At 38.2% G+C, this 23883-nt stretch overlaps 1 protein-coding gene across 2 annotated transcripts in view; it reads right to left on the bottom strand.

The window, feature by feature from the left end:
- STAG1 (stromal antigen 1) overlaps nucleotides 1–23883 on the bottom strand; it is a 107567-nt gene that overhangs the window by 23481 nt on the left and 60203 nt on the right. For both annotated transcript variants that reach the window (XM_053389733.1, XM_053389734.1), the window contains 13 exons: nucleotides 22358–22522; nucleotides 20563–20659; nucleotides 13628–13704; nucleotides 12374–12578; nucleotides 11109–11260; nucleotides 9849–9922; nucleotides 9312–9435; nucleotides 6463–6561; nucleotides 5836–5915; nucleotides 4599–4706; nucleotides 4256–4370; nucleotides 3280–3397; nucleotides 1641–1744 (listed from right to left, as the gene is read on the bottom strand). In XM_053389733.1, the coding sequence (XP_053245708.1) occupies nucleotides 1641–1744; nucleotides 3280–3397; nucleotides 4256–4370; nucleotides 4599–4706; nucleotides 5836–5915; nucleotides 6463–6561; nucleotides 9312–9435; nucleotides 9849–9922; nucleotides 11109–11260; nucleotides 12374–12578; nucleotides 13628–13704; nucleotides 20563–20659; nucleotides 22358–22522 (1518 nt within the window). The remainder of the gene's footprint in view (nucleotides 1–1640; nucleotides 1745–3279; nucleotides 3398–4255; nucleotides 4371–4598; nucleotides 4707–5835; nucleotides 5916–6462; nucleotides 6562–9311; nucleotides 9436–9848; nucleotides 9923–11108; nucleotides 11261–12373; nucleotides 12579–13627; nucleotides 13705–20562; nucleotides 20660–22357; nucleotides 22523–23883) is intronic.

The raw sequence follows: 23883 nt of genomic DNA, 5'->3' as shown, positions 1-23883 counted from the left end.
TCTATAGTATCAATAAGGGGATGAGTAGGAAAGTAACAAAGTACAGCAGAGAGAAAATAAATAAAATAAACAGTCCAAGAGGTGGGAAATAATAAGATTTTGGGAGGAACCAATACTGTCATAGCTAACATGTTTAAAAATGGCTAAGATTTTTAAAAAAATCACACTTCTGATGGTAACACCATGAAATCCCATGAAGCTAAAAAGCAGCTCCATCAAAGCATGACAAAAAAACCTGTTGCTAGCTGTTTGTTACTTCAGAGTAATTAGCACCTTCTAGTCAATAACATGGCAAACCATTCACGTGGTGCCTTGAAGTCTCATTATTTTTGTGCCAACCCTACTCCCCTTGCCTAACCCTGTTGACTTAATGTTAGTACATGTTAAATTGGATTATTTTTAAGGCAGTAATTTAGTGTTAGAGGTTCAGAGATATTTTTTTAAAGTCAGCATTCAAGGGCACTCTTACATGTCAAAGGTAGCACTTGTAAGCATGGCCCAATATGATGAAGAGACCCAGAATATCCAGTCCCTTGTACCCTTTGATTTCTAGCAGACAGCCTCACAGAGGTTAAGAGCAAAATTTTAAATATGTCATCTTTCTGAGATGTGCCAGCAGTGCTACCACCCACAACGCGACCCAATGCAGGGAGAAAATGAATGCCTTGAAAAAAAATCTCAAGGAAATTCGTCACTCACAACAAATGCTTGAGAGTGCAACCCAAAATTATGCCTTTATCCAATAAGCTGGGATCTTTTCTTCTAGACCAGAGGAATGCAACTCTGACCTACACAATTCAGAGTATTCCTGACCAGCATCAAAGGATTCTCCCCAGAAAACCTGCAAAGTGAGCTTCACAAGATGCCACAAGATTTCATGGAGCAGTCTGCCCTCCAGTCAAGGGGGATGCCCCATGTCCCAGTCTATTCCACAGCAGGTAGGCTTAGGAAGTCGAGGACAACAGATAGTCTGTGGTGAGTTGTAGACTAAGTTGAAACCACTAAAAAACAGGGTTGCTGAGACTCCTTATGAGCTGCACAAACATGATGTCCCTACATAGCACACACATTACATTGTTTCCAGTATTAGGGAGGACAGTGAACGCATATCAGAAACCATGACAGAAGATATGAGAGATTCTGCTGTTGGAATTGAAAGACATAAGCTACAGAAACCTGTTTTAAATTAAAAAAAAAACCTACCACACTGGAGTGCATTGGTGCTGCAATGAATAGCTGACCACTTACACTCCTGCACCAACAAATATATTGGCCTATGGGTTACATGGTGCAGCAGTATGTGCAAGACCTCTGTCAATGCAACCATCTCTACTGCTGCCACCAGCAAATCCCCCAGGATTCTCCTGTCATTAATCTCCCTGGGAATTCTGAAGAGAAACAATGCTGAATTGTCATTGGTCAATGGAAATCAATCCTAACAACTCGCATGTCACAAGAGCTTCCTTGTAAAAGGACAATGAATGACGTACTATTTTAAGTGTTAATAGTCTTTATTCAAATACTATTTCTGAACACGTGTTTTTGAATTATTGGTTCTCTAATGGGGAGCTACTGCATGTCGATAAAATAAATATAACTTGGCTGAACAAAAGAGCTTAGTGAAAAATAATATAACTTACCCTCTTCCCAGTTCCCCTGCCCACTGGAGGATGTGCTTCTGCGGCTTGTCGAATGGTACATACCATCAGCTCTATAAGTGCACTTTCCTGCCGATCAGACATCGCTAAAGAGATAACAAGAATTTAAAAGTGGGCCGATGAAAAGCAGACAATTAGTCTATGAAAGAATCAACAACCCAGAATCTTTGTTTAACATTGTGAGCATTTTACAACTGATTAGTTCACTCTTTGATGTTTTTCCAGTCCTTTGGTATTCATCTGAAAGGTGGCTCTCCATTGCCTATAGAAGGTCATTAGGTTGGGAAATGGCTCCACTTAGTAGTTGAAAGTAGTAACAGAGCTTGAGGGAAGCAGGCAGCTTCCATAATTCAGTTTATCTACTCACCAAACCTGAAAAGTTCGTTTAGGAATGATACACCAATGTCTAAAGAGAAAAAATACCTATATCACTAAGAAAAAATATAGCCAAGAGGAGGCATAGGCAAACTTGGCCCTCCAGATGTTTTGGGACTACAACTTCCATCATCCCTAGCTAACAGGAACAGATGATGGGAATTGTGGTCTCAAAACATCTGGAGGGCAGGGTTTGCCTATGCCTGGCTAAGAGCATAGCTAGCAGTACGTGAAAAATACAGAACACTTATCCTAACTGAAAAGTGAATTTTGCAGCCAAAAACTAGAGTGAAGTCCTGATGTCCTTCTACAATGGAAAACGGCAATGGAAAACCACCTTTCAGATCAGTACCAATTGAACCTTCTCATTAGTGGTGAAGGTTATCTAGTTGGGAAGTATAACAGTGCCCTAACGAAGGTGGGATAAATGACTGTGAAAGGAAAACTGCTGAGGAAGGGCACTGTAGCACCCTTTTACCAAATGCTACTTCAACTGAAGAATAGGCATCAATTTTTTAAGGCCTAGTGAAAGTACTGGGAGGAGTCCAAGTAACTGCTTTACACACCTCTAAAGGCACCACAGTGGTATATGCTGTCCTAGTGGCAGCAGCTATGGTTGAGTGAGTGATTATCTTAACAGGGACTGGAAGGAACTACAATAAATAAGCTAGGGAAATGAAAGCATGGATCCACCTAGATAAGGGAAGAAGGTGGGAGGGCTCAAGGACCCTGCCAAATATTGGCGTCATTCTCTCCCCCACCCCCCATACGACAAGGCAGTGTGCAGCCCTCAGGTTCTATGTCAAATTACTCTTGCAGCCCACTTGGTATGAAAAATTGGACCACCCTGCATTACAGTACTGTTTTTTCAGAGAAAAACAATGTTTTAAATTATTTTTAACTGCCAACCCTGTCTTTTAAGTCATTCCAAGGGATGTGTTTACATTAGAGGGGTGGGATATGATTTGATAAATTGTTATTATTCTTCTCAAGATCCCAGAAGGCTACAAGCCACTTCACAATACAGAAAACAAGGTTCTTGCACTTAGTCAGACTTGACAGTACAACTGAAAGCTTAAGTATTTAAAAATAAAGATAAAATCTAATTTTAACTTTTACTGCAGTAAAAATATAGTAATCTGCTGACTATCGGCAACTGTCAACTTGTGCTCATTTTTCCAGAGCCCCAGAATGGAAGAGAGCAGGCTACGCTATGTTGATTTCATAAAATCAATGTGATACGTACCTTCTTCACCTTGGACAGGTTCTTCCAGCAGCAATTCTGTCATGCATTCCCAGTCTTTTAACAATTCTTGGGAGCTCTCCCATAAACTGTCCACCAAGTAAGCTGCGTGTTCATGCAACTAGAAATAATGAATAATAATTGACCAGAAGGTCTCTCAGACACATATACCAATCGATATCTGTCAGTAGTACTCTATAAGAATGTAAGTGGTGCAATAATTAAGAATATGGACATTATAATCCTACCCTGCTGTAGCTGATAAAACATGGCTGGCAAATAGGGAGTTTGATAGCACTGCTTGTAAAAGCCCTGTGCATTATTACATTTTCATAAACTGATGTGATTTAAGCAATCTGTGATAAACACTTTCTGACTGAAGAAAACATTTGCTTCTGTGATAAATTAAACAAAAATTAAATTTAGTGCAATTATGAAGACAAAAAAAAAAATGAATTAGCCATTCATATATTAGCCATGGTATACTATAAAAGGGACTATGATGTTATTGAAACAGTATATTCAGTTTCAAAATTATTTTTACTTAGCAGATCAAAAACAGGTAGCTGTGCTGGCTCATTAGAACAAAATAATAGAATAGCACCTTTATTAATATGTATGTGTAATGCAATGTGCAAGCTTTCAGCTTTCAGTTGCACAGAATTATGCAGGAGTGATCATTTTTTAAAAATTTCAGGAGAAAAAAGTTGTAGTGAGGAACCTGTCTCTTCTGTTGCAAGGGAGAAACAATGCTTGGACTTCTGAGCCACGTATACTAGAATGCTGATAGTGCACATTAAACCATAGTTAAAAAATATTCGTAGCTTAACATGAGTTGGGAACTAAGTCAGCATATCTTAGTGCCAGAACTAAATAAGCAAGAGACTCAGAATACTTTTGGAAATTAAGAAGTTTATTAGACACATTATTTGTAAAGAAAGAGATTGCAAAATTTAAGGAATTTAAAGCATAATTTTACCTCGCTTTCAAGAAAAAAAAGAACGAGCATTCTAATAAGATTCCCATTTGGACTGTTCCGTCCTCTCCTTTTGGCTAGTGCTTCTTCTGCTTGAGGGTCATGCCGACTAAACAGTCTAGAAACAGAAGATAGTACTTTTCATATTCTGGCTCAGTTTTACAAATAAAATTTTGGGCCACTTTTCTGTTAAAATAAAGTCTTATAGAAAACAACTTTAAAAAATAACCTAAAAGCAAGTAGCATAAAAGTAATTTAGTCATTTAAGCACCATGCCTTTAATGGTAGTTCTCTAGATTCTCCTCAATATTTTGCTATTTTCCTCAGGCAAATTAGATAGGCTTACTTTTTGTGAAGGAATTCCCCTGCTGCAACTGCAACAGGCCGATGTGCAGAATACACCAAATGATAAACATTCTCACAGTCTTCATTGGACAAAGCTTCTTCACTTCCACTGGAAAAAAACAAAACATACCTCCTGAATCAAACCACTCAGCTACAGCTTTACTATCTACCTAAAATTACATTTGGAACAGATAATATATGAAAACCTAACTAGGTCTCATTCAAAATTCAACCAAAGTATTTAACATGAATGACATGGGATGCTGAAATACACCATGTAATTTTAAAACCAACCATTATTTTCCATGTAAAAATTAGTTTTATAGAATCCACCAGGTGTATGAGTGTCCAGGTGAATCTAGGGAACAGATTTTCTAGGGCTTCAAGGGGCTGCACTGGGAAGGGAATCAGTGAAAGTTACTTCCTTCGTACATTAGCAGCCTTTGGGACTGCCATTTCAGTTCTCTGGACACAGCCTATTGCCTCAAAGTACTTTTAGAGAACAGGTGCTGGCTTTCCTAAGCAGACATGGCTCCCCTGAAGACAGCATTTATACTCAAAGTGATGTAGAATTTAACTGAATGTAGCTAATTAACTCAGGCGAGTATCCTGCAGGCACTGATTACAAAGGCACTAAGCAATCAAGTGGTATAAATACAGCAATGCCTTGCAGCTGACGGCACAAATGTTCTCCACTGAGAAGTATTTCATCTGAGAGGACATAACACTGCTATCTGTAGTGACTCTTACAAATGCAAAACATCCCTTAAAATTATCAAGTACATCCATGTATGAACAAGACCTAAGCTGTAGCCCGAGGAAGGTGCTTTAATTAATTGCTAAGCATCAGAAAAGGAGAGAATTGTACCTGCCGATGTGCAGAAATGATCACAGCAATTAAACTTATTATGCTCCCTAAGTAAGTAATTTTATGTCAAACACAGCATGGAAAACTGATGGAACTGCATCAGGTACGCTCTCATTTGTATGATCTCTTTTCACAAACAGGGTGAGCCTGTTGCCTTGAACATTTTGGGCAGAGATACTCAAAGAGCATTTTATGCAATATAAATAACTAAAATTTGAGGATTACTGTAATACAAAAATAGCTATAGTGGAGCATCAGTGTGTAAAATTCTTATTCTTATTATTTAGACAATGCAGTACTTTATATCACACAATGCAAGTATAATATATTGTTGGCAAATGGGAATTGTATTTCTTTAAAACATACTTACTGAAGTATTAATGTGACTAATCGAATGGCTTCTACAGCAACATCATATTCCTTATCAAGTGTCATTGATACAATGCGATCCTGAGAAAGACGGAACACACATGAATTCAGAAGAAACAGCTGAAGACATTTAAATAGTCTTAACAGGCAAACTTTTCTGTAAAACATGACAAGCTGTTTCCCCTCAAAACACTGTAGGAACAACATGAAGCATCCTCAGAAAGCTATATATCAAAAGTATTGCATGCAATGGGGTACAAAAAATTGAACAGAAAAGTCATACATCAGTATGTATGAAGTGGATGTTGAGTACGGTGACTGCTAGGCAAGATATAAACTCTACTGGGCCCTGCTAGGGCATGTGGACCATAGCAAGTTCCTGTTCATAAGCCAATGGAATTTATTACAAACAATTTTTTTTGGGGGGGAGAGTAATAAAGTACCAAGTTTGGACTGTAACACACTATGTCATGTACGATCCATATGAGATTTTAAACTTTAAAAGGCCAGTTGTCTTATAGTGCTCAAAAATGCTCATCTCAGAAACCAGAACAATTTATACAAATGTAGGCTTCATGATACATTTTGTTTGTACATGGCTTTGAAGGTTAACTTTTGTCACACTTACCTTAAATCTATTCGTAAATAGCTCCAATTTGGGGAACAACTCTCTGTTGGTGTACAAACTCTGCAAAGCTTTCAGACACTTCAACCTCACTTCGCCTTGCTAAATAAAAACATATTCAAAAATATTAAAAGTATATCAAATTCTCAAAAAAACCATGCACTAAAGACCTAACCATTCATTTCATATAATACTTATAGAATGAAATTTTTAAACATTAATGATATAGAAAATTGTAAACTTATTTTCTTTATTAGTCATCTTTCCACCAAGTACTTGGGATGACTTACAACACTAAAATCACATCTATCCACTAAGATTACAGATTTCATTACAAACAAATTAATTTCCTCCCAGAATAATTGGATTGGCAAAATATATAAATTCCTGCTGCCCTGGAGATTTTATTGAAGTGTGGTGTATAAATCTCTCCTAAAGTAACTATAAAAAGCAATTGAATCCTATACACTAACAAGGACTGGAAGGGTAATTCTTTTATTTGGAACTGTGCAGTATCATTTCAACAGCTTGGGTATCACATACCATTCCTAAGTCTTGCCTTCCTGAGGTATTGCTTCCCTCAGCAGCACTATTGGCAATGACATCATTATTGCTATGATTACTGCTCTTTTTAAAAATTGAAATGCCATGTTCTCTAACTGAAACAAATATGTACCATCAGGAAAAACTGTTATTATATATTAATACAAACTCCTACAATATTTTCCCCAGAACAATATTCAAGCTTTTGATTATGGCTGAAATACAGAGAAAGCTTGGCCCCCTCAGTCCACATTTTAAGACAGACTGTGGCAACTGCGGCCATCGAGAAGAATCAGAATGGCAAGTCTGTCAGTTGATACCATGCCGAAAACAGCCATAGCCATCATTTTAATATAAGGGGTAGAGGTAAAGCGGGTAGCAGCAATTACAGCAACAGTATTAGTTCCAGAAATTTTCATACAACACAGGCGGAGAAACAGTTAACTTTGGATACAGCTGCTGAGTAACCACAGAAATAACAATAAAAAAATAATAAAATTTTATTTATATCCTGCCCTCCCCAGCCGAAGCCGGGCTCAGAGCGGCTAACAACAGTAAATGATGCAACATTCTAAAATCAGTTCATTATAAAATCAGTTCAAATCAAATTAATGGCAACCATTGGGCTAGAGTTCTGTGAGGATTGCCAAAGGAGGGGGTCAGGCTGTGCCCTGGCCAAAGGCCTGGTGGAACAGCTCTGTCTTGCAGGCCCTGCATAAAGATGTCCCGCCGGGCCCTAGTCTCTTGTGACAGAGCGTTCCACCAGATCGGGGCCACGGCCAAAAAAGCCCTGGCTCTGGTTGAGGCCAGCCTAACCTCTCTGTGGCCCGGGACCTCCAAGATGCTTTTGTTTGAAGACCACAAGGTCCTCCGTGGGACATACCAGGAGAGGCGGTCCCGTAGATATGAGGGTCCTAGGCCATATAGGGCTTTAAAGGTTAAAACCAGCACCTTAAACCTGATCCTGTACTCCACCGGGAGCCAGTGCAGCTGGTATAGCACTGGTTGAATGTGATCCCACAGCGAGGACCCCGTAAGGAGTCTCGCCGCAGCATTCTGCACCCGCTGGAGTTTCTGAGTCAGTCTCAAGGGCAGTCCCACATAGAGCGAGTTACAATAATCCAGTCTGGAGGTGACCGTCGCGTGGATCACAGTGGCTAGGTCAGGGCGAGAAAGGTAAGGATCCAACTGCTCCTTTACTGCTTCCAGATTACATTCTTTACTGCTTCCAGATTAAAGGGGATCAACAGGGGGCTGCTGGAAGATCTACACCTTAAATAACAGACCACCAGTACCATTTGAGCTGCTACAACCAGCTCAGGGCATGGGTGCTTGAGCACTGTAAGGAAGGCGGTATGACCAATCAACCTGGTATTCAAGACTTTGTTCTGTCACCACGCAACTCCCAATTTACATAGGGTTACGTTCCAAGGTACTGCACATTTATGAGACATCATGTGTATTTGAAACACCATTGAAAAAGCCTGCAAACACCTGTTCTGCCCCCGCCCCTCTTTGTGACGTTTTTGAGTCACTTCCAGGTTCAGTGCGATGCATGTGTGTGTGGTCATGCACATATCTGACATGCCTAAAGCGGCTGCTGCCTGTAATCTAGTTTCAAACATGGATCAACATCCTCAGGTTGTCAGAACATGATTATCAGCCAACAGGATAATGTTGCTGGCCAATAATGCAAACAGAATATGCATGTTGGCAAGAGCCTCAGTTTAATTTTTCAGAAGCACTGCCAGTTTTGGGGGGGATTGCTGCTCTAATACCAGATATAAAGAACTGTGCTAATGAACTGCAGACTATAAACCAAGACAACACATAATGTCTTCAATCTGGCACTACTGATTTTTCTTTAACAGGTTAATACTTAACAACTTCCATTACTTCACAGTTGTGAAAACTGATCCATATAAGTTAGTAGAACCAGTCATAAGGGGAAAATTTGAACTAGTCTAAATTAGAACATAAATTCCATCACTATTGCTACATTTCTTTCTGACAATTATGAAGATTCCACATAAATATATGTATTTCATTTTAAGTAGCTTCTTTCATGCTGACCATAACAAGGCTACACAGCTTTTCAAGAGATGAGGAAAAGTAATATGAAGAAAGACACTTATGAATAATGTTATACATAAATAAATCAGGAAAACCAGGTACAATTGAATATAATTTAACAATATCACTAGAAAGAAATATGAAGAATGCAGAATTTTCTTTTGCATTTAAACGAGAACACAGCACATGAAAAGAGCATGCTTCTGGAGATCTATGTTAGTGCATGTAAAACTTACTCTGTCATGAAGCGTCCAACCAACATATTTTAAATAACTATCATTCAGGAAGGCATCACTGTACATTTTCATCCATACTCCGATTTCTTCAATACAAACAGCTCTAATCTCAGCAATAGCATCACTGTGAAAAAAGGCGAGAAAATAATTTGTCTCCCTGCTTCTTCTCTGTGTGTGTACATATATATAGAGAGAGTAATTTTTCATCATTTTGCACAATGTTAACCCTCTCTAATCTCACAATTTTGCCCCTAAAAATCACCCAGCCCTTTAACCCTTGCTGCTCTTCATGCTGAAAACTGTCTCCCCTAAGACTTCAATAATGCCATTTCTTACTTTTCAAAAGGTAACTTTTCCATGAAGCCTTTGGTCTGATCCCTTAGTCTCCAAATCCCATTATAGCTAAGCCTGTGTGTGCATAACTGAAATTATATTCTTCTTTTTTTACTGTAGAATGCATTCATAAAATTTAAGCAAAAATGGAAGCTTAACATCTTTTACTACTACCTACATCTAAAATGCACGTTCTCCACTTACCGATATCTATGGACAAATATACCCTTGAAAATAGAATTCATCATATTTTCAATTTCATCCTGATTTTCTTGCAGCTGAAATGCAAATTAAGGTTACCTATTAATTTCAAATTAATAACATAATCATTTCCAATAGAAAATTGGTTCCTAGATTTATTCTTTTTCTGAATATCTGAACAGGGGACCCCCTTGTCTAATGAAATCATGTAAATCATGGGCCTAATTTAAATAACATCTGGCCTGAAGCACGTGGTAGATCATATTCGTGACTCTGTCTTCTATTCCGGGTAAGAGGAGGATGATTTGTGAGTGGGAGAAATCAGGTGGCTCCTCTGTTATGTTCAAATCACTACATGCTTAAGGTTATGGTAGAAGCAGTCTCTATGCTCTGCAGAGATGGGAGGACCTATTAAATTAGTTTATCATAGTAGACTTCTGAATCTGGTTTCCCAATATTTCCCTGGAGACTTTCCTGTTGAACTGGATCAGTGCTCCTATTGATATCCTAGCTGATCTCTTGAACACTGATATGACCCAAGCTATATATCAGGAATGAGGAACCTCCAGCTCACAGGCCAGTCTCCCCATAACCATGCCCACCTGCTGACATCACTGGTGACATCAGTTGTTGGGTGAGAGTACAGGGTTAACTTACACATTGGCTGTGCATCTGCACAGCCAAGGCAGCAGGATCTAATTTCTGCTCATCAGCTGATGAGTGAAGGTTAAATCCTGCTCAGTTCAAACAAGAGCTGCAAGGGCTGTCTGAAAGCTCCCTGCTTCTTTCCTGCTGGTAGTCTTGTGTCTGCTCCTTAAGTTATCTTGTTTGCTCCCTTGAGAGGACTAGGTCAGCCTAGCAGCAGAGCAGGGAGCATGTGAGTGTAATTTCTATTTCTTGTCCACGGCATTAAAAAATGAAGTGTTCCCCCTCAGTGCTAATTTGTGAAGTGAGCTGATTAAAAAATCATTTGTTCTGTTACTATTCAATAGTTCATTCAAGCGTTCTGCTAAATGAACAGGATGTATGGAAAAATTAATTTGGTGTTCCATGCTGATGACTTACATGCACTGCTCATATGAATTCTTGATACACAATGCAAATGTGTCAGATACTTCCTCACAAGTCTAACCCATTGCAATGATTTTTCTCCTTTCTGTGCATGGAATCCTTTTCAGAGGATTTTAATATAATAAAACTTCTTCAACTAGCTTTCTGGGAAACGTTCTGCACAAGGAGAACCGTGTTGGTCTATTGACTTACCTCTTTTCGTTTCTGAAGGAGAAGCTCCAGTCTTTCATTGGCTCTTTTACCAATCATTTTGTTTCTCTCAGCTTCATACTGCCTCTGTGTATTATCCTGATGAATACTCAGGTTTAAGGCAACATTCACAAGAGCAGTCATAAGCTTCATAGCTAGAAATAATGTGCAATAAAAAGGGCAGCTATTTTAGTCCCTGAAACCAGATGGAAATTGCTTGTCTTTGCTTGGTTTCCATGCTTAAAATAACTTACTTTTTCAAAAATAAAAACCAAGACTACCATATTTAGCTTCTTCCAGTCTCCACTCAAAGACTCCTTTCAATGTCATCAAAGAACTGTAGGTGAAATCTACTATATATGTGTGAAATCTACCCCATATATATATATATATATATATATATATATATGGTAGATTTCTCACACACACACACACACACACACACACACACACACATATATATAGAGGGTAGATTTCACCTATATATATATCTGACCTTCTTTTCATAGACAATAGCAGACCTGTTTTACATTTTAGACAAATAGCTCCTAAATTTCAAAATCTATGGCTGAATTAATTGCTGGTGGTTATAAGGAAGAAACAGGTATGCACTCTGAGCCCATGTGCTCCATCCCCCCTTTCCTTCATGTGGAAAAAGAGTCTAGAAATGCATACTTTACTTAGTGACAAACCATAGCTTGAGGATGCAACCAAACATGTTAAACTGGTTTGCTCAAACCATTTGGGATCCTGGTTTGTGGGTAATGGCAAACTACAGTTTACTGATAAACAGAATATTCTAATCTCCTGCCTCTGCCTAAGAGTAAGTAATGGGTGTGCGAGTCTGAGGCATATGCCCCCAAAACACTATTTGTCATTACATTCAAATTCCACCTCAATCTCCAAGCAGAATTAAATTGTCCAGTAAAGCAAAGGACCTGTAAGTGAACACATAGTAGAAATGGGGCAATGTCTGGCCATAGAACAAGTTTTTCTCCCACCTCAGTGTTGTCCCTGCCATTTCCTTTCTCCCATAGTCACTGAAGAAAGTCAGTGGCTCAAACTGAATGTAGAAAACAATTGCTAATAAATGACCAGCTCATACTGTCTTCATTATGTTTACAGTCTTTTATTATTTATTTAAAGTGCTTATATCTGCCTTTCATCTCTGCGCTCCCAAACAAAACATAATTAGCTTCATATACATAAAATGTTAAGTTAGCTTCTTATGCATAGGAGTATTATACTTTCCTTTAAGATGTACCTACCAGCAAGTGTACTGGTATGCCTAAAAGCTCGGACCTGTGAATCTGACAAACCAGTCAGAAGTGAGATCACTGTGTCCATCATATATTCATCATAAATGATGCTGTACTGACATTGTCGTATTAGAACTCCTATGAATTCACAAAAATTTGATCGAAATTTTTTCCACTGTGGCCCAGGCATCGTAAGTGGGTAATCACCACTGTCCTGAAGGAAGACAAAATGCACATACTGTATTTAACACAAGTTTAGATTTCAGCAGTCTCATCTTTTACATACAACTACTATACTGAGGGAATGCTATGTGTAAGAAACCTATTTTAAGGGGAAAGAGCACATTTCACTCACATTGTATCAACACAAAAACAAAGGTTTCTACATTTAAAAACTTTCAACAGGGAGGATGCTTGAGACAAAATTAGAATTAGAATAAGTTGGCTCTTCCTGTCATTGGCTCTGACTCCACCTACTGCTGGTCTCCCTGCCTTCTGCTCTATTAGTCCCAATGGGCACCAGTCACAACTTGGGTGCTCTTTGATCCACCATTATCCTTAGAGGCTCCAGTAGTGATAGTGGCAGAAAGTACCTTTTACTAAGGCTGGTATCCCAGCTGCAATCCTATTTTGAAGTGGATAACCTGACTGCAGTGATCCATGCTCTGGCAATCTCCATTTTTTAGTTCCTGCAATACTATTGTGTGGGGGGGTGCCTTTGAAGATGATCTAGCAACTTCAGCTGATGCAAAATCTAGCAAGAATGTTAATTGGGACAAGGTGTTATGAACACTTCACACTGACCTATTTTACCTGCACTGGTTTCCAATTTATTTCTGCACCCAATTCAACGTTCTGGTTTGGGTCTATGAAGCTCTACAAGATTTGGAACCTCAATACTATACCTGTGCCTGAAATCATCTACAGAAAACGCTCTCTGTGTGCCTTCTCAATCTGGAGCTTGGAGGGTAGACACAACAGAAGCCATTTAATAACAGAATAAAACTCTGTGTTCATAGTAGTGCTAGGGAGATTGCTCCAACAGCGAAATCATTTCTGCTTGTCTCCCCTTTCCTTCACCTGCACACTGTTCTCGGTGTGTGTGTCTTCTAACCATCACCACCAGGCAACTGGGGTGGTGGTTGTATGGGAAGGAGAACCACATTGTGTCAGCAGGACTTGTTGAATCCGGTCCTATCCTGGAGAACTCTTAGCACACTTTTACCTACAGCTCAAAATATTTCAGAATGTTTAATACTATACCTCATCAAATTCTTCCGTCATTTTCCTGATTATTTCTGCATTCTGCATGTTCCTAAACATCTCAATCCTTACAGTGCCTGTAATAAAATGAATAAGCATAACATACATATTTTACTCTACTTAAGATATTTCCTATATTGCATATCTTGATATTCTGAACTACCTATTAAAGAATATTATGGCAAATGAGGAGCCACATCAAATCCCATTGTACTGATTATGTCTGGTAGCCAGCAATAAAACTTGAGTATGATAGGAAATAGAAGTGCAGCCTTTCACCAGTGAAACAGTAAGAGAGGACTTGCATCTGTTTCTGAGGATTGGCTGCTCCTCTTCTCTACTAAGAATACTGAAGCTTATGAAACAGCCTGATTACACTAGACTATTTTAATGTGCTCTATGTGGGTCTGCCTTTAAAGAAGCTTTGGCTGGTACTTGGCCGCCATAAGCCTAGATGCTTATTGGGGCCGAGAAGCCAGAGCTTATAATATCTATATTGTACCAGCTACATTAGTTACCTGTTGGTTTTGAGGCCCAATTTAAAGTGCTAGTGCGGACTTCTAACATTCTAAATAGCTTGAGATCAAGTTATGCTAAGGATTATCTGCATCCATATAAACTTGCCCTTAATACTGCCTCCAGATACCCTGATTAAGGGCCTGTCATCAGGATGGTTTTAAACCAGACTTAAAGACCTCCTTATTCAAAGCTGCTTTTAAACTAATATTTGATTACTCTGAATCTGTTTTAAACTGCTGCAGTTCTAATATTCTATTTGAAGCTCCTTGATTTAAAATGTTGATGTTTTAATGTTTAAGAACCAAAGAAAAGCCCTGTTAGATCAGGCCAAACCTAATGCTCTTACAGTGGCCAACCACATGGCTATGGGAAGTCCTCAAGCAAGACCTGGATGCAATAGTACTCTCCCCATTTGTGAGTCCAGCAACTGGTATTGAGAAGCAGCCTTCCTCCAATAGTGAAAACAGAACATATCCCTCTTTGCTATGGTCCACTGATAACCTTATCCTCCATGAATTTGCCTAGTCCTCTTTTAAGTTCAAGTTGGTGGCCATCACTGTATCTCGTGGGAGCATATTTCAAGGGTGCATCGTGTGAAGAAGTACTGTCATTAATCTTCCAACATTCAGCTTCATTGGATGCCCCCACATTCCAGTATGAGAAAAGCTTCTTCTTATCTACTTTCTTCAAACCATGCATAATCTTAACACCTCTATCATATCCTCCCTTAGTTGCCTTTTCCCCTAAACTAAAAAGCCTCAACTCTTGCAGCCTTTCCTCATAGGAGAACTGCTCCAAACGCTTGATAATTTTGATGGCCTTCTATGAACACTTTCCAGCTCTACCATATCCTTTTCGATGTGAGACAATGACAAACGTGCACAATATTCCAAGTGTTGTCTCACCATAATTTGTATAACGGCATTATGATATTGGCAGTTTTATTTTCAATTCCTATCCTGTTTAATAATGATTCATGAATGGAATGGAATGAAAATAATAATTAGCCCCAACATGGAATTCACCTTTTTCACAGCTCAGCACACTGGGTTGAAATCTTCATTGAGGTATCCACTACAGTCCCACAGCCTCGTTCCTAGTCAATCACCACTAGTTTAGACTTCATTGGCATATATGTGAAATGCCCCATGTACATCCCCTCAATTTGCACACAGTGAACTGCATTTACCATTTTACTGCCCATTCACCCAGTTTGGAGTTCCTCGCAATCACTTTTTGTATCACCTTGAACAATTTGGTGTCATTGGGCAACCTTACTGCTCACTCCTAATTCTCTATCATTAATGAATAAGTTAACAAGAGCAAGTCTGAATACTGATACTTGGAGGACTCATCTCTACATCTGGGTATAGGGCAGTATATTAATAATAATAATAATAATAATAATAATAATAATAATAATAATCATCACTCTGTTTCATGTGCCTTAACCAATTACTGATCCACAAGAGAACATCCTCTCTTTTCCCATGACTAGTGAGCTTACTCATGAGATTGGTGAGGGACTTTATCAGAAGTTTTTTTGAAATGTGACTGGATCACCTCCATCAATATATATGCTTGTTGACCCTCTCAAAAAACCTTAGGGCTTATCCTTGCAGAAGTCATGCTGGTTCTGCTTCTGCAAGACTCAATCTTCTACATGCTTGATAATTCTATCTTTAACAATGTTTGCTACTAGTTTTTACTAGAACAGACATTAAGCAAATTGACCTGTAATTTTCCAAATCTCTCCTGTATTATTTTTTTAAATAATGTTTCATTGGCCACTTTCCAGTCCTCAATTATAGAAGCAATCTTAGAGATGTTACTTATGTTTGTTAGAAGGTCAGCAATTTCACAATGGGGTTCTTTGAGAAGTCTTGGATGGATGCCCACTGATTTGTCAGTTTTTAATTTGTCAGTAAGTCCTAGAACTGGCACCACTTTGGTTCCATAGACAGAGCACACGAATCTGATAATCTCCTGAGAAAATACGCACTCAGGAACATATTAATTAAAATAAACTCAGGGGGAAGTGAACTTAAGTCCTTAAAATCTTAGGGAGCTGCCTTAGCAGCACATTAAAGGGCCAGAGAGAAAAGCAGTTTACAATGGAAGGCATATTCAATAATGTATCTCTCTTGACCCTGGAAGCAGGAACCCTAGAAACTGGTCAAGGAGTATCATCCCAGGCAGTGGATGACAATCATGATGACAGTAAGTTTAGTATCAAGGTTTTTGAAGTTACATGTGTAGAAAAATATACCCAAGTGATGTTCCAGTACAAATGTCTGTCCAAATGCACTAATTTAGCTTCTACAGATAGAAAAGAGCCAACCAGATTTCTACAGCATCAAAATCTGCCATAATATAAAGAAAGGAAATGGTCAAGTAACAATCACAAGGCTTTTCTTCATGCAAGCAGTTCCAAACTTTCCCCAGTATGTGCTTATTTGGACAAACATTAAACCTCTTAACTGGAAGAACCTGGAAGTGGATGCTAGCACTGCTCAAGACACAGTCCTAATTAGAATAAATGGGGGGGGGGGAACGACTCTGAGCACAAAGAATTGCACACAAAAGCAAAATGAGCAACAATAAATGCTGAACTTTCTTGATAGGCTCTCACATTTTGTCTGCTTAGAGTTTAATCTTAATGATGAAACCATGGATGGATGGAGAAATCTAGAGACATTATGAGCTGGTAGAGATAAAGGACTCTGTGTACATCTTGGAGTGAATTTAGGGGGGAAACCTACCAAACCTCTGGCGCTTTTCTTGGAAAAAGAAAAAGAATGGAAGAAGTGTAAATGAAAGGGACATTTAAAAAAAAATCTGGATGAAAAACCATAGCAAATACAGCAGGAAATGGGAATGGAAGATATGGCACTCGGTGCCAATGAATATAAAGTAAGAAAAGAATTATGAAATAAAGATGGAAGGACTTATTATTGTTTAATATGGAGGAATGTTGTTGAAGTTATTGAAGACAAAGCTGATATGTTCGATTAGAGAAAAGTTAGGTTTATTAATAACAATAATTAGAGAACCCCTTTTGGACTTTTTGTGTAAAACAGAAAATGAATTAATCTTTAAGACATCTGGGTTGAAAGATTTGGAAAATATTGCCTAACAGAAAATAGATCAGTTGGATGTCACTCTAGAGTTAATATTTTGAATGATTTCTTTTATGTAACTGAGAGATGGAAAATTGGAAGTCCTTTTTATTTTCTCCCTTTTTTTTCTTTCAGTCCTCCTTTGGTGTTTACTTTTTGTCTCTGTTTTGGTTTCTGTTTTTATTAGTTTATTTTATCTTACTCAATTATGAAAAATCTTTAATAAAAAGCTTACTAAAAAAATTATTGCCATCATTTTGTGAGGCTTTTTTTGTTTGTTTGGTTTGCCTAGTCCTCCATTTACATATTCTCCTTTGACTTGGTGATCACTATTTATAGCCTGGCAATCTGCCCAGCATTCTATATTTACCAGAGAAAGACACTAGGATTTGAATCTCAACTGATATTTGTAAACATTCGGAAGTTCTGGTTACCTTGACAGAACAGGAATTGTGAAGGAGAAATGTGAGGAGAAAACAACTGCAGTTGCATTGCAACAGTAAAAATACAACACTACTCTTGTGGGCGGTGCACAAGAATTAACATGTATGGGTCAGTCATGTTTCTAAAACTAGATTTAAACATTTCAGTCCTATGTCAGCCAAACATGTATAGGGGCCGCACATATCCAGCTTGTTGCTTTGCTTATACAGTATTGGCAATCCCAGAGTCCCCTCTGAACAAACAAATTGCATTTTACACTCCCTGGGTTTGAGCCCATCTGGGACGGCAGATTTTGCAGAGGTTTGCAGTAGGGGGCTAGAAGAAGCAGATATTCCCTGGCCCTTCCTCATGGAAGTTACCTGTGACTGATTTGGGGGAGAGAGGAATCCCCCTTCCCCCCTACACCACAACTCACTCCTTTCAACAGGAGTTGGAGACTGGATGGGGTGCTAGGGAAGGAGAAACAGGAAAGTCAGTTTCTGCCAATTCCCTTCTGCGGGCTTTTTTCTACGTCCAACATGTGCTAGTCTCAAAAACCAATCAGTAATGTATGAACATCACATAGAAAACCACACAGACCACCACCACAGTGCTTACCCTTCAGCAAAGTGAGTATACTATAAAGGGTATAAAATCATGTGACAGCCATCATGTTTTCATATCATATTAGCTTTATCCGGTTTCAGGTGTTTGCTCATGTCTTATTCCACTGGGATTTCTTAATAAAATGTTTTAAAAGTTACCATATTCCTTACAAAAATGATTTTGTCTGGGTAAAATGCAGTCTTGCAATGACCTTTCTCTGAACATGAGCTTGGTTATATTAAATTAGCTGTGAGTTAAGTGTCTGGCTTCTAAGAAGTCAAATTCTATGTAATTTTTCTCTTTCCAAGTCTGTATTAGTGCTACATAACTTGGAGAACCATAAAAGTGACTAACTGTCCTAGGTAAAACTGTATTATTTTGTTTTTAAATAATACAGGACAATTATTAATATTCAAATATTAGTAGCAAGACCAGCTATCAATAATAGAAAAGCAATAATAGGATCAATAATCAAACAATTATTCATTGATTTCCAGCAAAGCAAAAGAATTAATTCCAAGTCTTGCAGATACAGGGGTGTCCCTTTACCAGACATAGGAATCAGAAACTATCAGAGAATACTAGCCAAAAGATAATGGCCTAGATTTAAGATTAGTTTATAGAATGATATATAGATTTAATTATGATTCCCCCCGCCCTTCATACTGGATCTTATACAGTATGCTTTCAGTCATATAATTCAACAAAATAGAACAACCCTGGGATAACTGTATTTTCCTTTACTTCTAAAAAGGGGCCAGGCAGTTTAAAACACAAAACGAAAACAACAAAAAGACTTAATAAGGCAGACAGATTGTTACAGCCCTAGCTTCAACCAGATAATTTTAGCTCTGCTAATATGGTTGAGAATTCTGAAGCTTCTAAATTAAATTGATTTAAATCTACATTGTTCAAAATATAGTATGCCATAAAACCTGGTTTTATTGGCATGTGAAGCAGCATGACAAACTCAGCTAATGTGCTAAGGAGGGAAGAAGAGGACAAAACACACGAACTAATAAAACCATCACTCGTAAAATTACAAGACGTTGTAAATGGGGAAAAGAAAAATACCAGAAACCTTCCAGAAAATTGTATGTTCCAAGAGTGAATTGTTTATAATGCACGTGGATGCACATTCTCAGGATAATAATTAAACTACAAGGGACTGTTATTCTCTTTTGACTTTGAAATGCAGATTAAAAAAACCTTTAATGTTGGGACTCTGGAAAAGCTCCTGACCCTCTTTGGTTACATCAGAGTTATCTAAATATGCTGATTTGTCTGTCATACGAATGAATAGTAATTAACAACAACAAAAGTTATTTTGCCACAAAACTCTTGCAATGTTGAAGTGCTTCTGTTTAGCTTCCCAGCCATTCCATCCTCATTATCCTAGTTTTCCTTCCCCGCCCCCAAGTCACTCAGTAGTCTGCCCACTGAACAGGGTCAACCCTCAGTAGCCCATTTGGGAATACGGAGGACTGGGTTCAGTCCTAGCTACATTAAAATCTTGCATTAAAAGCTCTCTGTTCCTTCCCTGGGGACATTTTAAAATAGCTTCTCAGTACAGACCAGAAAATGGCATATCTAGACAATGAAATAGTTCTACTGTGACATTTTTATATCTTATGTGCCACTTTTTCCTTTCTTTCCACCAAAACGTCAGTTTCCTCACAACTCTTGCTCACACAAGAATTCATGTCATTGACCTCTTAAAGGACATTATTATTATTATTATTATTGTTATTATTATTACCCTGTTGTTGGGTTTTACTAAAGGGTATTTTTTTTAAGCATTTGACAATCTCTGGGTTGCCACTAATCTGCTAATAATTCTCTTGTGCAGTGGTGGTGTAACTTTGGCTGCATAACCACAAATATGAAAATACTTCATTCCATATTCTTTTCCATACTCTTTAAAATACATTGGTTCTTTAACTTTGAAGAACAAGTTTCCTAACTATGGAGAAAGAACATTACAAAATATGGCAGCTCAATTCTAGTTAAATAAAGCTCTTATATATTTACCAGGTACCTAAGCGTTAATAACTAAGCTTGATTATTCTTTCAAAAATCTTACTTCTTTATTACCATTCTCTGTATAGATGTGTTCATACAGGAAAACACATGAATACACAATATACAAGTTATCTATCCAGGTTTTAGGTAACACCACATATTATATTCCCCATTCAAGAAACACATTGGATGATGAGTTATACAGATTTAGAACAGTTTTATAAAACTCTTATCACTTATCCTTACCTCGGCATCCTGAACACTGGATGAAGAAGTTGATTAAATCCAGAAGTGCTATGTCCCTATCTTGTTTATATGATTCAATCCAGTCATCCACTACAGACTGTCAATAAAATAGAAGGTATATTTAGATATTCGTATCAGAACTTTTATTTAAGAAACTTTTAGTTGTTTTCTTCAAAAAGTGCAAATAAATCCAGGTGGTTTATTATGACATCCCAAGTTTGTATAAACAGAACCTTTTGTAAGAGGGGAAGAGGGCTAACCCTCTCAGTTCAAAGGCCACATTTATCCCTAGTCAACTCGGGGGGGGGGTATAAATTTGAGTGTACACCAGAAATCCAGTTAATTTCATTTAGGTCAGACTTCAGAGAATTGCAATATTATAAGCATGCAGAACTAATGTGAGGAATAGTTCTAATTTGTCAGCAGTAACTAAAAAAAAAGAAAAAGAAAAGAGGAAGCAATCTTATTTCAGTAAGTGTATTTGGATGATATCCAACTTAAGTCATTGATGTGTCTGCTCTGAGAATGACTGGGTTGGTTATCACCCTTAGTCTCCCTTCCATCACACAGAGAAACTGGACAACCTAGCGATCAAAACCATATCCCACAGTGTCTGCTTCAACACACATATACTAAAACTGTAGCTCATATTTAGAGCAACTATTTTTTAAGCATCTTTTCCCATTTTTCTACTTCTGTGCACACAGTATTTTGAGTCCAAGTGTCAAATTTAAAAGCTTTCCCATTATTTGGCGGATGAGCATTTTGGATAAGTTAATGAAAGTATATTATGGCCTAATAATATCTCTTCGAATGTGGCATGCCCACCTAGTAATTTTGATACGTCTGCACAGCTGCTTCAAATGTATATTCAGCTGCTCTTTTCCTTAGGAAGACTGTTTACATTAGCCCTCAGTTGCTGTGAACCTTAGCAATTACTACCCCACCTCTACTGTACTCTCAAAATGTTGATAATTTCATCCAATGATTTTTTCTAAAATCTGGTCTACACATATGTAAACCCACAATACAAGTCACCTACACAGTAGTAAATAACATCCCCAAAGTTCAGCCATTTACCATTGCAAGTTGCTTTTTTCTCATACAATTTTGAAAAATGGCTGAGACAAAAAGTATTCCCTGAAATTTCATACTAATTCCTATGTTTGGGGTACTTTTTTGTGACAGCTAATAGAAAGTACAGTATTGGGATTCTCTAAAAAGTCCCATGGGGTTTTTCAAACAAAAACTAATCTAAGGAAATAGACTTAGATAACATGGGCTTGTTGGGGAGCATTTTACTACTCCACAGTATATTTTAATTTGGTTTGGATTACAAAAAAGTCCTTCACAACCAAATTTTTGTTTTTTTAATTGCTTGACATAATGATTTAAGAACTGCAGTGAATGCCAACAATCACAGAATTTGTTATTTATTTAAGATATAAATACATACTTGGAGGGACTCAATAGAAAACAACAGTAAGTTACAAATACTGGTTTACAACCAGTAATCTGGTAACAAAAAGGAATCATCTCTTAAGAATACCTTTAAAACTCATTACTAATTAAGATTCCATATTCCCATATAATCAAGATAACCCCACCCCACCCTTCCACATTAAGCCACGATAGTTGTACTTGGTCAATACATTTCCTTAGTGGGAATTTACCTAGCTGTTCCTTCAAGTACTTTGTGTGCCAACTACCAGAAAACTTTTCTGGAAATGTACTAGGGTTCTGAATCTAGTTTTTAAAATTTAACAGAGCCTTCAACGGGCACCCATAATTTTACCTGCATAGCACTTTTGCCCAACTTCACCACCTCAAACAAAGTGACAGGTTCCCCTTCTCCATTTTGCTGGGGGTGACCATTAGCTCTTCCTCGACCTGTTCCTCTTATTCCAGTTTCAGAACGGAATTTTTCTGCTGGAGTCTTTCGAGGCTTCTTATTGGCAGACTGGGAAACAGAAGAGCAGGGAGAAAGAACCTTGATGCCTTTATATCATTCAGATCCTTATACTTACAGTTGTATTACTGAGAGTCCAGAGTTTTGAATTATCAGCAAGAAAAACAGTGCATTTTAAATATGCATCTTCATTATTCATTTCACTTCTGTATGGCTTTATATTTTAAAGAAAAAAATCTCAAGACATTAGCAAAACATGACACACCAATTGATTACCTTAAGTTCACAGGGCTGGATCCAGAGATAAACATGCCAAACGAAGCTGACAGAACTTGACTTTTCCTCCTGCTGCTAGCTCCTCAATCTCCGAAAAAAGCTTCTTTCAAGGGTCAGGGGGCCTTATAGAATGATGTGAGTATGGCAAGGATCCTTGATGAGGCAGCTTTTCACACAAAAGCATCGCCTCCTAATTTTTGAGAAATCCCGATTCCTCTCCAGCCCTTCTCACCAAAGAATAACGGGGTTCCCCATTCTTTAGTTCTAGCTCTTGGGAGGAAGTTCTGGGGGAGAGAAGCCGGACAAGGAAAGTCTGTTTCTGCCAATCCTTTGACATGCTTAGCTCTGGATCAAAGCCATTTAAACAGATATATGTATTTTTTTATTATTTTCATAAGCAGCTTTGCTCATCTAAAAAGAGCAGGATGGATGGATAGATGCAGGGCTTCTTTCAAGCCAGAACTCACTGGAACTGAGTTCCAGCACCTCTGTAGTGTAGTGGCTGTGCACCAGAGGCCACAGGCAGCACAGCGAAGAAGAGAAGCTATTTTGCAGAAAGCTCAACAACTCTGGTTGGTTGCTCCCCTAAAAAACCCGGATAGATGGATATATGTGTGAATGAATGGAATGCCACACAGTAGATCGCTCTCCCAGTTCAACATTTCCTCTAACCTTGAAGTACTTTGTAAAGAGGCACTACTTTAAATTTGTTTAGGTAGCTAACGCCCATGATCGCAAAGTTTAAAAATGAAAGAAAATTGGGAAAAGGCTGCAAAATTCGAGCTGAACATTTTGGTCATGTGTTATGGCCTTATTTCCAGCTACAAAACCCAAAAAGTAGACTGGAAAAACAAACAGGGGTTTTATAATCAATACAACAAATAGTGTGTTCTGGCATTGCTTCAAAGGTTCTGTGAGCAACCCCCCCCCCCACCTTCCGTTCATGAAGGGGCTGTTTTCAACTTAGAAATAAAAATCCTGATATATCCTCCTGTTTCTCCGAAGTCCTCCTTCCCGTAGCTGAGGTGCAAGTAGTTATGCATTGGCATTTGCACCAATCACTTTCAAGCATGTCCACTTTACATCCTCATGTCTGAATTGCAAAGCAAACCTTGCTTTGCAATGTGAACACATAC

Source organism: Podarcis raffonei, chromosome 5 (assembly GCF_027172205.1).
Source record: "Podarcis raffonei isolate rPodRaf1 chromosome 5, rPodRaf1.pri, whole genome shotgun sequence".
Lineage (NCBI taxonomy): Eukaryota > Metazoa > Chordata > Lepidosauria > Squamata > Lacertidae > Podarcis > Podarcis raffonei.
This window is presented reverse-complemented; position numbering and strand designations above follow the sequence as displayed.